Genomic DNA, 15271 nt, shown 5'->3' with positions numbered 1-15271 from the left:
TGGTTGAGGAGATTTCCCCCTTCCATATAAATGTAAACAAATTATTATTAATTTACAAAAATCCTTTTTCACAAAAATCGAAGTTTCTTTTTTAAATTAAACTTTTTTTATTTGAAAGAGCATGTCAAAACTTTGTTCATAAACCTTTGCAACAATGCAAGATCAGTTATTGTGATTGGCTGTAAAAAACAAATGGGGCCAAAAACAGAAATCTAGGTAGATAATAGTTCATAGAAGAGAACCACAAATGTAGGTCACATTAACCACTAGCAATACTTTGTCTCAATTCTATACTATATGATTTTGAAAACTTTCTTATCTTTGATATTTTGTTAATGCAATGACATTCAATACATGTTGAAGTGGGGAAAATACTTTTTGGAGCCATTGTATGCAGTTAAGTATACATTTTACACGAAGTCTATCAGCATTATATGACAGTCAATTTCAGGTCAAAGTTTCAGCAACCACACCATGACTGTCTTTCCTGCCTTAATTCATATCTGGTAGACTGTAATTATGATAATAATAAAAAACTTTGTCTGTGCCTGACTGTCACAAGATTTCAAGTCAAAGGTTTTTTTAAGCACAATAAACAAACTGCATTGAATCTCAAACTTTATCCAAATCAACTTAATTTGAATGTACAAATATATGCCATAGGCGTTAAATTTTATCTGCTCTGATCACTGTTTTATCAGCTGCTTTTCATTTTCTAAGAATTTTAGAATAACAGTAGAGAACACAGTGTTTACATCTGATAGAGTCACTGGGAGGGTCTGATAAACTGCAGCGTTTCCTGAAGTGTATGATATACTTTTGACCACCAGAGGCCTTTAAATTTCAATTCAAGACATTTATATTTCTGTTTAGTCATTCAGGATCTATTAATCAAAACTACACTTAATATTCAGCAATATTATTGATCTAACTGCACTGACACTATCGGAGGAGGACCGAACTGAGCTGGACAATGACATCATTAGTATCCCCAGAGCTGCTTTACAGCTGAATTGAACTCATTCCATACTTGATTCTTTTTTCACAGATTTGAACAAATCAACACTGAACTGACTTCAGCTGAACGATGACACAAGTCTTCTTTGCTGCTTTACAGCAGAATTGAACTCTGTTTGCATTATTGATCATTAGAGGCCAAGCACTGAAAGTGCATAGGCACCTATTGAAATCGTTGGCATTCCTATTATTATTATTATTCCGCCATGGAAGTGTATGGAAGACCATAGACCTGCTTGCGGGAAAGTTATGAAATTTGGCACACTGATAGAGGACAGTCTGAACTGTCACCATAGCAAATTTGGAGTCTCCAACTCATTCCCTCTAGCACCAACTGTCCAAAGTTTCACTCATGTTTATGCTAATAACTTTTGAACCGTAAGGGCTAGAAACTAAATTAAATTTTCCTCTGATTCCTTAGCTCAAGCCAGCAGCCATATCACCCTGTTGCCCAAGACTGGTTGTCCACTGAAGCAAAGCAGGGCTGAGCTTGGTTAGTACCTGGGTGGGAGATCTCCTGAGAAAACCAGGTTTCTGCTGGAAGAGGTGTTAATGAGGCCAGTAGGGGGTGCTCACCCTGTGGTCTGTGTGGGTCCTTAGGCCCCAGTATAGTGACGGGGACACTATGCTGTCAAAAAGCACCGTCCTTCAGATGAGACGTTAAACCGAGGTCCTGACTCTCTGTGATCATTAAAAATCCCATGGCACTTCTCGTAAAATAGTAGGGGTGTTGTATTTTGTGAACATTAACGTATCGTTACGAAGCTCGGTATGGGTCATCATTAAGATGCCCTGAAGGAGCCTGAGAAGTTTCGAACCAGCACCAACGGCACCTAGTGGAAAAAAAATATTTTCAAATGCTTATAACTCTGGGTGTGGTTGACTGATTTTCACGGGAGTCATCTCCTTAGGTTCCTGAATCCTTGCTGAGTCCAACGATACCAAACATGCTAGGTTCCGTCTTAACATTTGTGTAGCGTTGTGATTTAGCGCTTAAAAAACATTTGCCAATATCTTCAAAACCGTTAGACCGATTGAGACAAACCACCGTAGGAAGTTTGGAAATATAGGTCGTTGGCTAGAACGCTAAAGCCCAAATGTCAAAATATTAATAGTAAGTGGCAAGAAAATGTCAGGTGGCAAAGTCAGGTGTGGGTAATTTTTTATGTGATTATACATAAATGTCTATTTCTCCAAAACAAAATGAGATATTTTCACCAAATTTGACACACACATGTATGGTCTCACTCTGAGGACACATAAAAAACAGTGGGATTTGGCCTATTGTTGGCGCTATAATAGAACAAAACATGAAATTGCCATTGACTTCAATACAGTATTGTGATATAAAATGCTATACTTAACGAATGCATTGGTGTAACAATACGAAACTCATTATGTGCTATCAGCACCATGCCCTGAAGGTACTCAAAAGATTGAGACATCGCCCCCTTTTGGTCAAAAGTTATAATGAAATTTCCAAAAATGCTAATGAATTTGAAATAAATTGGCCTATTGCAATGAAACTGGTCGTCTTGGGTCACGCCGAGAACATAGATACCAAGTTTGCCGTATTTGGCCGAACCTCCTGTCCGCCATTTTGATTTTCATTCAATACCTACTTTTTCCTAGAAAAAATAAAAACTCCTCCTAGACCGTTTGTCCGATTTTCACCAAAATCGAATAGTATCATCTCCAGACCATGCCGACTAAAAGTTATGGATTTCGTGTCGATAGACAAAAACATTTTCGTATACAGCATATAGCACCAAAGTTAAGACATGATGCCAAAATGACTATTTAGGCTTTATCTCTGCAATGCCTTGACATATTGACACCAAACTTTGTATGTGTCATTGTCACCTCACTCTGACCACACCACATACATTTTGTATGTGCCACCTATTGATCGAAAGTGATAATCCATTAAATCAGTGACTGTATTTATTATTATTCAGCACTTTTGCCTAAAATCATCTTAAAAAATGTCTTTAATTGCTCCTTGCTGCAGTAGGTCTAACACGCCATCTTGGCATGTCTTGTCGTCTTCTTGCGCTTTGCCCCGATAATTGCTGCTTGCAGCTATATTTATGTCTATTACTGTAAAGCTGCTTTGAAACAACCTGTATTGTATAAAGCACTCCAGTTGACTTGACTACAAAATACTTTAGGCATGCATCCACATCTCTGAAAGATCAAATTACTAAAGAACTTCCATTTAAAACCGGATGTGAGGCCATTGCCAAAACAAAACAAAAGCAACATCCTCTTTTCTCCTATGTAATCTGATCTGATTAAGTAATTACTGCTTACTTCATCTGCTGACTAAACTCATGCAGAGACATGAACGCAGGCACCCCCCCCCCCCCCCCCCCCCCCCCCCCGTCAGCTGGCTATGACACGAATGGAAACAGCTCAGTGACCATGTAGCCAGTCCTTACACCAGATTGAATCACAAGCTGGACAGCTGCACATACCATATTATCTAAGGTACAGTTCCACAAGCTCATGTATTTCACTAATCTCTGCATTATCTTATGATTCACTGGGCATTTGTGAGCATGACGGGTGTGGATCGGAGTCAGAGCAGGCCATATGCATTTGTTCACTGATCATGGCTTGTTCAGTCTGGGACAATGAATCTGTGGGGGTGGGACTGCAGAGCAACAACAACAGCACTACTGTGTGTTTCTCCTCATGTAGTGAAGACATCCAACCGACACACCGAACAGCAGTTGTGTGTTTTAAAGAATAAAATAAACTAGTCTGTTTACATGTAGTAGCACAAACAGCTATAATGTGTGTTCTATCAGCACAATGTGTTCACAATACCTGACAGCGAAGAGACGCACAGTGGTGTGTGAATTTCAGGACTGACAGAAACTGACATAGCACTGTGTGGGGGTTTTCTGGTTACAGAATCCCCATGACTCTTTTGCCATTGTCCCTTGAATACGACAAGTGGCCTGTTGCCTGAAGCCGGTTTCAGTTGTTCTGGTCTCAGCCTCAGACGTCGCACACACTTGTTGGCTGAACATCTGATGCATATATGGCACACTATAATCCAGACCTTCTGCCGTCAGTCTGAAACTCTGGTTAAGCGAGACTATCCATGTTCTGATGCAATAAAGCCACTTCCCCTGTATTGGGGTTATATATATATATATATATATATATATATATATATATATATATATATATATATATATATATATATATATATATATATATATATATGTATTCCCTATAAGTGTGTTGTATGGTTAGAATCAAAATATGCCCTCAAATAGGTAATGTCCTTAAAATTTATCCAAAAAGGCAAAATTATGTTAAAGTAATACATATTGTATTGCTAAATCAAATGTCTGGTACAGGTAACTTTTCTAAGCACATGAATTTCACTATGAACACATACTGATGAGTACCAGCTGGTACTGCTGCTTTCTTCTTTTATTAGAAGTTTGTCCATTAAATGCATTAAATTTGTCCACAAGTTTGTCCAGACTGGTGCATAGATATATACACTAGATATTCGTTCCAATGAACTGCCGTAGACAAGGCGACATCTAGTGTATATCTATGCACCAGTCTGCGTACACGTCAGATCAGATCACTTGGACATGGCTGTGTATAAGAGGTAAAAACAACATAAATACTGTTCGTTTTCTCACACAAACCGCTCGTTTCGTGTCTTAGGCCATCAATGTGTACTTACGATGGGGAATTGTTTAATTTGGACGACGGGGAATTGTTTTAATTTGGACTCTGTGCATGCTCTTTGAGGTGGTGACCATAGACCTGCATTATATGACTGACAGACAAGAACGGTTTGACCTAAAAATATCAAAATTGAAACTACTGCGGAAAAAAGACACCTACATCTTGGATGCCCTTGAGGTAAGCTAAAACATACCAAAAATTTATTTCAAAGTGAACTATCCCTTTAAGGCCTCAAAGATACTGCCATCAGTATATAAATTAAATTCACGTTTCTTAATTTGCTGCCATCAGTTTGCCCTCTCTTTTGCAGTGAAAAGAAAAAGGTGTACAGAATATAGCCTAACATTAGATGTATGCAATGCACTGCACAAATAATTTGTTTAAAGTCCCCATGAAATCAAATTTTTTTTTTTTTTTTTGCTTTTAGTATGAATATGTTAGCCTTACTGTCATCTATAAGTTAGTGTGCTCCAAAACAATGACAAAATTCGCATTTAGAAGATAACCATTCAAAACTTACAGTCTCTCACTTCCGCCAATGGATCAATGTTTTTGATGACATCACTCTGCACTTCAGCTTTTCATCAGATTTTCTGTCCAATCAAATGCTCTATAGAATTGCCCCCTACATCATAAATATACGCTGAAACTGTGGCTGGAATCGGTCACTTGTTCACACATTTACTATTTTCTACCTGGTGAATGGCACAGAGGCCTAGTGCACTATATGGGATAGGGAACGATTTAGACAGTGTAAATATGCTTTCCATTGTGGCGAATGAAGTATGATTTCACGCGAACGTGCACAGTCTGCTCGATAGCACAGAACGGATCATATGATCGAGTCTGTGCATACAAGAAAACCTATCTGACCCATTTGATTTATGCACAGAATGCTATATTTTAAAGTCATATGTAGGAGAATAGGAGGAGAAACGGTTAGAGAGCAGGACACTGCGGCTTTACCGAGCTCAACGGCTCTGGCCGAGCTGTGATATAAAATAAATACTATTGGCTATTTTTTAAAAAGGGGAGAAGCTTTTCGATATGTCCCGCCCTGTCTTCCTGTTTCAGTGGAAAACACGTCAACACATTGAATAATGCTGCGTGTTTCAAGGTACTTCAGTTGGCTTTAACCGCATCCGGTGTGCACTAGGACCTGTGGGAATCCAGCAGCATTAATAACAGCGCAGGCTTTCAGTCACTCACTGCATTTCGGGACACACCTGGCTTTCTGATCAGAGACAATTCCGTTGAAAGTCTCTCTTCGAAATGGAAATAATCTGACAGTTTAATTAATCGATGTTGGTGGCATCGTAATGTCTAGATCGGTACGTAGCATGCTTTAAAACACAGAAGATCACTAACGTTATACTATATAGGTACTAATGTTACTTTCCTTCCCAGCACTGCATATGTGGCAATGTGCATATGAGCCGAGTTCACATAAATGGACCACGCAGACTGTCATTTGAGATACGAAACATCGACGATGACGTTTCATGAACAATGACACTAAAGCTGCGAGGATCGAGACATATAAAGCGCACGAGAAGTGGCAAAGATGGAAAACAACAAGCCGAGCGAGCATGACATCACGGAGGTGGTGGCGCAGCAGCCCGCCGCGAACAAGACTGAGAACGGTGTCGTGATGGTGATCAGCCACAGTAACGTCCAGCCACCCTTCAGCGTGCTGTGGGCCACGGTCCTGTACTGCGCGGAGTTTATATGTGCCTCTGTGCTCAGCAGCAGGTACCATGACACCGAGAACGTGGTGTGGATGGGACTGACTATTACATTCATGCTGGTTCCGTCGGTGCTGACCCAGCTCACCCTGACCTTCGTGCACCGGGACTTGGGGAGAGACCGACCCCTTGTGCTCTTCATGCATCTGCTTCAGATGGGGCCTATCATACGGTATGAGTGTGAGAGATGATGTCACTTGATGATCACATGACCACAATAAACGCATACATGCATACATACATACATACATATATATCGTGGTAGGCGTAGGCCTATGTTTATTTTTGAAAGTCAGTTTCACTTTAAACACTTGGCTACTAGGGCGTAACGATACCCTCATGTCACGATACGATATTATTGCGATACTCCAAGACATATGGTAAAAGGTTAACACAAAATGTTGATTAAAATGCAAAATTTGGTAGCCTATTAACGTTACATGGTGGGTGTAAATGAATAGGCTTGGACCTGGTGCTGGTAACCCAATGCACAGGACAATGGTGAGACCAGAATACAAATATTCATGATTCTGAAGCTGAAAACACAGAATTATTTTAGACTAATAGCCTATGCTTGCACTCTGTCACTCACTAGATATATTTAAAATAATGTAAGCCACTTTTTACTGGTAACATGACATTTGGCATTATCAGGACCCACAGATGTTCCCCCATTGCATTATTATACATTATATTCAACATTATACATAGTAGTTTAATGTAATGCTGCTGACACAAACTGTAAACTTGATTTTTTTTTTTTCTCACATAGTAATTTTCCTTTTGGGTGAACTATACACATATTGTCACTATCCACGATACATATTGTTGCATTTTTTGTATTGTGATATGTGACACGATATATTGTTACTCTATTGGCTACAAAAAAAGCTATTGAGTATTTCCTCCATTATTGGCCATGAATTATTGTTATTGTACAAGATAGTTCATTGAACACTCATTGAGCTTTTGTGACAGTGTGTGCCATATCACTAATATGAGAAGCTGTCACAATAGAAACTGACATTATAGTTTTATAGCATTATAGGCTTTCAGCTATACTTAGGCTATACATTAAACAATTAAAAACAATACAATCTTAAATGTCAATAGTAATGTAAACATATCAAACCAATATTTGGGCTCCCCAAAAGTAATTTTTGTGATCTCATTAGGGATGCACCGATACCACTTTTTTCTACTTACCACACTACTAAGTACAAGTACTTACATTTGGGTACTTGCCGATACCAAGTACCGATATGAGTACTTAATAATACCATACAGTTCTTCTAACAGTGTTTTATTTTCATCAGATGTTTTTCACTTTCTGACTGTAACAAAGTAAATATACAACTTGTATAATTATAGCCGCGGGCTATGTTCATGGTTGCATAGCAACGACAGATGCCACGGGAGCACAAGCACTTGTGGAAAGAAGGAGAAAGCGGTGCAGCCGCGCTTTCCGCGCATTTTTAGACACGATATGTGAATGGCCCCTTAAAGTGGTATCAGGTGCGGTTGTATTGGGGTAGTTTTACGAGTACGAGTACATGAGCACAGTATCGGACCGACACCCGAGTACTGGTAGCTATCAGTATCGGTCATCCCTAGATCTCATATAGGAACAGTACTTTGGACCTCATTATGTAGTATCTATAATCACTGTTGTTTGGGGTCAGCAAGATTTTTTTTTTTTTTTTGAAAAAGCAATTGAATATAATAGGTTATGTTAATGTTATTAATTGTAACCTTTAATATTATTCTACGAAATGAGGGTTCCCTGTATAGTTTGCAGCATTAGTTTGGAGAGATTTTTTTTTTTTTCTTTAAGAACCTGAGATATTTACAAATGAATCAATGTTTAATCGAATTGTTTACTGCCGTACTGTGATATTTTCAAAGAAGGTTATCACATTGTTTATACTAGTGCAAGAATTCAATAGCATAAGAACCTTCAAACAGTACAACAGAAATCAAATATAGACTATCAGAAATATGGAAGTCACCCAAAACACCTTTCAGATACAGTAGGCCACTCCCATTGCTTCAGGCATCCGTTGGTTTCAAATTTCTAAATGTGTTTGGTCTTGTATACAAGGTGAATGAGAGTAAAACCAAAAGTTCTTATTGGTTGGAATTTTTAGGATGTGCGTCATTTCTCTGTCTACCTTCAGTTATTCTACTCTCTAAACAACACTGTAATTTAGGAATATGTGGCTGATCCCACAAGGACAGATACTATCTAGGTTGTGACCGGTGTCAAATCATATTTAAATATCTTTTTATAGGCTGTTGACTGTACAGTAGAAATCAATGTCAAGTCTTGTGACTGGTTTAAGCAATAGATTTAATAGATTTATACTCTCGGCAGGGCACTACACTTGCTTTTATGTATTTAAAATGTGTATTTACAACTCTCTTAACAACCACCAAATTAAATTGTTTATATAAAAAATTAGCTTTTGCTTAGCAGATCATTTCTTGCCAAAGAAAAGGCATGTGGTTTGGCATTCAGTCTTTCGGGTCTGCAAGAGCTTTAGATCAAATTGAAATTGAAATTAGAAATGGTTATCATTTTTAGGTTTATTTATTTGTATAAAATATTATACTATGACTGACTGTAGTGTACATTACAGGCAACATGGCACATCTGTTTCATCGCTTATTGTCAAGTCTGAAAAAATATTAAGAGGAATGCAGTGTTCAGGCCTAAGTTGTGGACTGACTCCTTCTTTGGTATGAGATCGGGAAGCAGTCCGTAGACTGTAAAGAGCAGATGAGGGCCAGGCTCAGCTCTATAAATATCTAACACAATGTCATAAAAGCATTCCTTTGAATAGGAAATGTCTTATCTTACTAAACTCAGATCATCCTGTTTCATAGTAAACATCTTATTGTATTACTTGAGTGAAGATCTTTTGAAGAATGACTTAAAGGGATAAATCGCCCCAAAATTTCTTTAATTACTCACCCTTATGTCGTTCCAAACCCGTAAGACTTTCGAATAAAAGCCTAAATTAAATCTGTTTGTCATAAAGCGATCGAGTCTCTTCAGAAGATTTGGACTAAACCGCTCAATTAATATGGATTAGTTTTACAATTTCTTTATGAATTAGTGTTTATGTCATGTGAATGTTTTCTCCTGTTAGTATTGGTCATACAATTCTGCATAGTTATATAATATATTTGAACGGTTGTTGTGTTTTGCCAAATTTGGGCTGCAAACACAGATGTTGCATATTGAATCCTGATATAGTACTGTATCCTTTGATTAAAAAAAAGCATCTGCCAGAAAGTATAACATTTCAAGATCAAAATAGCCACCTTCATCATCCCATTATATAACAGGCTTTGTAGTTGCCTCGTAGAAACCATAGGCTGTCTTTAGTAATCATTTTGCCAAGCTCTGAATAACATCCTTTTAACAGGCTCCTGTTTCTTTGTGTAAGTCAGGCCAAGCATTAAAATATGGCAGACAGCTCTCACTTTATTAGATTAAAAGTGACCCGCACTTTGTAGATGTCATGATGTGCACATGATTGTGCATCAGATTATGCCAAAGTGTAACAAGCCTTAAACAGCTTGTTTTTTATAATATCTGTAGGTGCTTTTCATGAATTTTACTGCAATGACTGAGGTGGTGAAAGATGATTAAATGGTTTCATCATGTTGAACAAACTGAAAATTAAACATGTTATATTAGTGTTAGGGTTGTACATTTTATTTACATGTTTCGAATAAACATGGCCACTTATGCAAACTGAAACAGCCGCTTCCCGATGCTGTGTGTAAGTGTTATAATTCTTGCTCAAATCATCCTTCTCGTTTTACAGCAAAAGAGTGACTTTGCTGTGATAAAATGAGCGGAAGTCATTTATTTTCATTTTGAGTTAGGGCTAGGGTTAGATTTGAGGCAACATGGGCAAGAGAGACATTTGGTGAGGCAACTGTGAGCAGGGTGAAGCTCACGTGATCCGTCACCTGATACGTTGCATACAGCAGTCGTGCACAAGTAGTGCTAACTGCCAACTAACTACACAGAGACGTGACAACTTCACACAATTTAATCACACAATCAGTGTGAGTGACTCTTAAAGGGATAGTTCACCCAAAAAATGAAAACATCTTTTAGTCGTGTCGTTCCAAACCTGTACGATGTTTTTTATTCCGTGGAACACGAAAGAAGATATTTTGAAGAATGTTAGTAACTAAACAGTTTTGGTTCCCATCTTGTATGGAGGGGGGAAAAAAGAGGCATTTCTCCAAAAATATTCTTTTATGTTTCACCAAACAAAATTAATTCATCAGTTGTATAAAGTTGATTAGCCTATTCATACAAACCAGTTCAAAAGTTTAGGGTCAGTACATTTATTTTGGTGGAAACCATGATACGTTTTTTCTTCAGTATTCTTTGGTGAAGAGCAGTTTTAAAAGAACAGAATTTATTTGAAATATAAATATTTTGTTACATTATAAATGTATTTACTGTCACTTGTAAACAATTTAAGGTGCCCTTGCTGAGTAAAAGTAATTATTATATCTTTTTTTAATTCAATTTGATTCAAGTTTAAAGGCAATACTTTATTCAAATGAAGGATTTAATGTTTTACTCAAGCCGGACATGCATACACCACTGTTGTGTAGTTTTTACCCAGCAACATGTTTCTCTTATTTCAGCTAAGCTGATAAACTGGTTTGAAATGGTTTATCTCTAAGATAATGCTGCCACCTTGTGGAAACTAAGTGTATGAATAGTACAATTCTGCTGTGTTTGTTCAAATTGGTAAATAGAGTAATACTTAAGTTTATTTTATGTTGTATATAAATCAGTAGCGATATCCTTAAAATCCATTGTAAACAGCATAATCTGCTTTTTTTATTTCCAGTATCTGACTGATTCCTTTTTCCTTTCTATGAACAGGTGCATTGAAGCTCTTATTGTTTACTGTCAGGCGGGTAAAAAGGAGGAACCATATGTTACGATTTCAAGAAAGATCAAGCTAAAGCATGGCAGAGGCTTAGGCTCAGCCCTCGAATGTGAGATCGGACACTCTGAGCGCAAGCTAGCTGTCCACCGCAATGCCTTCAAGCGCACAGCTGTCATCCAGGCCTTCCTAGGCTCCACTCCTCAGCTCACTCTACAGCTCTACGCTACCATTCAGGAGAAATACGTCCTTCCCCCACGCCGTGAGTTTCATTTATTTACCAGATTCCAATTGTAATATTGGTAACAGTTACACTTTATTTTACGGTGTCTGTGTTGCAGTGTAATTATTCATTTAAGTACTGAGTAATAATAATTAACTACATGTACTTGCTATTGGGTAAGGGTTAAGATGAGGGTTTGGTTTAGGGTTCGTTGGTTTAGTAGTTAGGGTAACTAGTTATTACTATAATTACTACATGTAACAAGGACACTGTAAAATAAAGTGTTACCCTCTGCACAAAAAGTTCCCATTAGTTAAATAAGGGATAATGGGGATAATAAAGGGATAATGTACATCCAGCCGTGTAATAAGCGGGATAATGTACATCAAACTGGTTGTTATCGTGAAATAAACCCCAATCCTGATCTCCCTGTCTGGGTTTATTTTGCGATTAACAACCAGTTTGATGTACATTATCCCGCTACTTGCCACATAAGTAAATAAGTAGACACAAAAGATTGATTTCAGTTGAAAATACGAAGTTTCCACCAAGAAAAACAGTTCCCAGAAAGCGAGAGACATGAAAGAAGAGCTGGCCTAAAATACCCAGATAAGTGGCCATTATACAGCGTTGCTATTAACAACAGTTATTATCGGAGAATAACTGATCTCGAAAATGTCGCGATTGACCAATCAGAATCAAACATTTCAGAGAGCTGTGTGATAATATTTTAACAATAACATTATTTCATAAATATACAAATGTCCATTAAATAATATTAACAGATGCAACAGATTATTTTAATAATATATTAGTTAATGTTGAAATGAACACAACTAAGATTAATAAATGCTTTAGAAGTATTTTCATTGTTAGTAGTTCATGTTTAGTAGTTAACTAATGTCAACAAATGGAAACTGTTTAGGATATTGTTTACACTAATGCTCATCCTATTTGTGTTTACAGTTGCCCTGATGATCATTTCCTTGATATCAATCGTATACGGGGCTTTAGTTTGCAGTGTCCTGGCCATACAGATCAAGTACGATGACTACAAAGTGCGAATGAAACCTACCGCCTACCTGTGCATGATCCTCTGGCGAGGGTTAGAGATCGCCACGCGGATCACCACCCTGGTGCTTTTCAGCTCAGCGCTCACGTTCTGGGTGGTCCTGGTGGGCCTGACCAACCTGTTGATCTTCTTCTTCCAACCATGGGTTGAGTTCTGGGTCAGGAGGGCGTCACTGCCTGAGAATATTGAGAAGAACTTCAGCAAGCTGGGCACCACCGTGGTGCTCTGCATGATCACGTTCCTCTATGCCTGCATTAATATTTTCTGCTGGTCTGCCGTGCAGCTGGACCTGGCCGACCACGACCTGGTGGAGAAACAGCCCCGCTGGAGATGCTTGGCAATTTACTACACCTTTCGCTTTATTGAGAACGTTACCCTTATCGGCTTGTGGTACTACTTCAAGTCCGACTTCTACGTATACGTGTGCACACCACTGCTGGTGGTGCAGCTTATCGTGTGCTACAGCCTGGCTGTGATCTTCATGCTGGTCTTCCATCAGTTCTGCCATCCGTGCCGCAGACTCTTCCACTACAACGTTGAGGACTGTCTACGTTGTGCGTGTTGCTGGAAGAAAAAGCAATTCGAGCTGCCTGCAGACAGTGCAGAAGGTCTTCAGGAACATGCACCTCCTGACCTCACTAACCACCTGACAGATAAAGAAACCGATATTTTGGATGATATCATGGAGGCAGCATGAATTAAGTTCGCTGATTGTTATTGTAGCGCTGTTTGGGGCCATGCTAGGCGTATTTGCACACATCCTGACTCAGGAGTATTATTTCAAGTCGATGAACTACTGTACTTAGTGAAGGAACAATTGATTTTATATGGTCCTAAAAGCTTTAGGAATTTTGTTTTATGCCATTTGGAGCTGTCCTCCAAAAAAGGAGGTGTAGAGCATGATAACCTTATTACGTTTACGTGGAGAGGGTAGCTCATCATTTATTAATTGTAGAGCGCTGACCATAGACTGACCCATTTCTTCTTGTTGGCCATTGAAGACCAAAGAATGCCTTCGGTTGAGTTATGCTGTGATGATTCACAAAGGCAGCTTTCATTAGGGAGCTGAATGGCCAGGTGTGTGGGAAATGAGCCAATTTTGGAGGAATGAAAAGGTAACATTTTGGTATCTGCTGTAGGCTACTAACCTTTTCCAGGAAACTGTGACTCAACTAGCCAAAGAGCCTTCTGAACTTTTCTTAGGTTTGCCTCATCAGCCCTGTGCTTTTTATTAAACCTTTAGATTTGGAGAGCCTTCTTTAATGTTGGCAATTTGAACTCTCATTTGCCTTAATATTGTGTGATGTTGTAATTTGGTGCCTGAATAGACTAATATTCTTAATTTTCCACTGGCAAAAAAAGTCTGTTTGTTTATTTTGTATGGAAATATTTTTTGCCTGTGTTTGCCTGAAATATGTGCCTCTTAAGTACTGAGTTGGAATATATGAATAAAGATGCATTGAATATTTGAATCATGCCTGATAATTTCATAAATACAATTTTCAGGTGAAATCATATATGAAACCTAAAATATGAAACTAAATATATCAGGGTCATATTTCAATTGAAAATCAAAAGAAAGAAAAAATGTACATGGCTCATGACGTAATGCTGAAAATATACACTAGCCTAGACTAAATGTTATGCATTATGTAAATGGTCAAATATTTAGCCTATATAATATAATGGTGTTTGTTGTGCTGTTTATAATATTAAAACTTTGTATTACACTTTTTTTTTATCGTAATACAAATAGTAATTAGAACTAGATGAAAAAGTTTGTAGACAAACTTTAAGTTGGCATGAAAAAGCCTTGCCAGAAAGTTTGAAGAATTTTTAAAAGCTTTAAGTTTTTAGTTTTAATTAGTTTAAGTTTTAGTTTAGTAGTTTTAAAAGTTTGAATGTTTTCAGTTTTAATAAGTTTTAGTTTAGTAGTTTTAAAAGTTTGTAGAAGTTTGAAGGTTTTCAGTTTAGAAATATTAAGGGAAGCTTAAATTACTCTATTGATTAGAAATAGTAGCCTACATAGAATGGCAGCTAATGGAGTTTAATGAGCCTCTCCAGCTGTCAAAATTTTTTATTTAGTTTGGAGTTAGAAAGAAAGAAAGAAAAGAGAGAAATAAATAAAGTTTGTACCGAAGTTTGAAGAAGTTTTAAAAGCTTGAAGTTTAAAGTAGTAGATAGATAGATAGATAGATAGATAGATAGATAGATAGATAGATAGATAAAGTTAGAAAGAAAGTTTGTTAATACCAAAGTTTGAAGAATTTTTAAAAGCTTGAAGGTTTTTAGTTTTAATTAGTTTAAGTTTTAGTTTAGTATTTTAAAAGTTTGAAGTTTGAAGGTTTTCAGTTTAGATGTATTAGATAGAATGGAAAATGATGCCGCGTTCCAGGCAACCTGTAACCCGTGTTTTTCCAACCTTATACCCGTGAAAGTGCACTGGAACGGCAGTCAAACCCGTGACTTCCCACCCGTGAACTTGAACTAGATCGATGTACTCCCAGTTACGAGTTGGAAAAACACGGGTTACAGGTTGCCTACGCGGCATGAGTCTTGATGTATT

The 15271-nt window shown here is 37.7% G+C and overlaps 1 protein-coding gene across 2 annotated transcripts; it reads left to right on the top strand.

The window, feature by feature from the left end:
* The first annotated feature begins 5874 nt into the window (after window positions 1-5874).
* xkrx (XK related X-linked) lies at window positions 5875-14177 on the top strand. 2 transcript variants are annotated; one of them, XM_082178232.1, is made up of 4 exons: window positions 5875-6068; window positions 6145-6654; window positions 11407-11672; window positions 12600-14177. In XM_082178232.1, exons 2-4 carry the CDS (start codon window positions 6302-6304, stop codon window positions 13400-13402), a joined length of 1422 nt encoding a protein of 473 aa, XP_082034358.1. In that variant the 5' UTR covers window positions 5875-6068; window positions 6145-6301; the 3' UTR covers window positions 13403-14177. The 2 variants fall into 2 exon arrangements, with proteins under 2 accessions (XP_082034358.1, XP_082034357.1); XM_082178231.1 differs by having other exon boundaries at window positions 5875-6654.
* Window positions 14178-15271: the final 1094 nt, after the last annotated feature.

The sequence above is a fragment of the Leuciscus leuciscus genome (assembly GCF_965113295.1).
Source record: "Leuciscus leuciscus genome assembly, chromosome: 8".
Taxonomy (NCBI): Eukaryota; Metazoa; Chordata; class Actinopteri; order Cypriniformes; family Leuciscidae; genus Leuciscus; species Leuciscus leuciscus.
The sequence above is the reverse complement of the archived record's forward strand: the minus strand, read 5'-3'. Positions and strand labels throughout refer to the sequence as shown.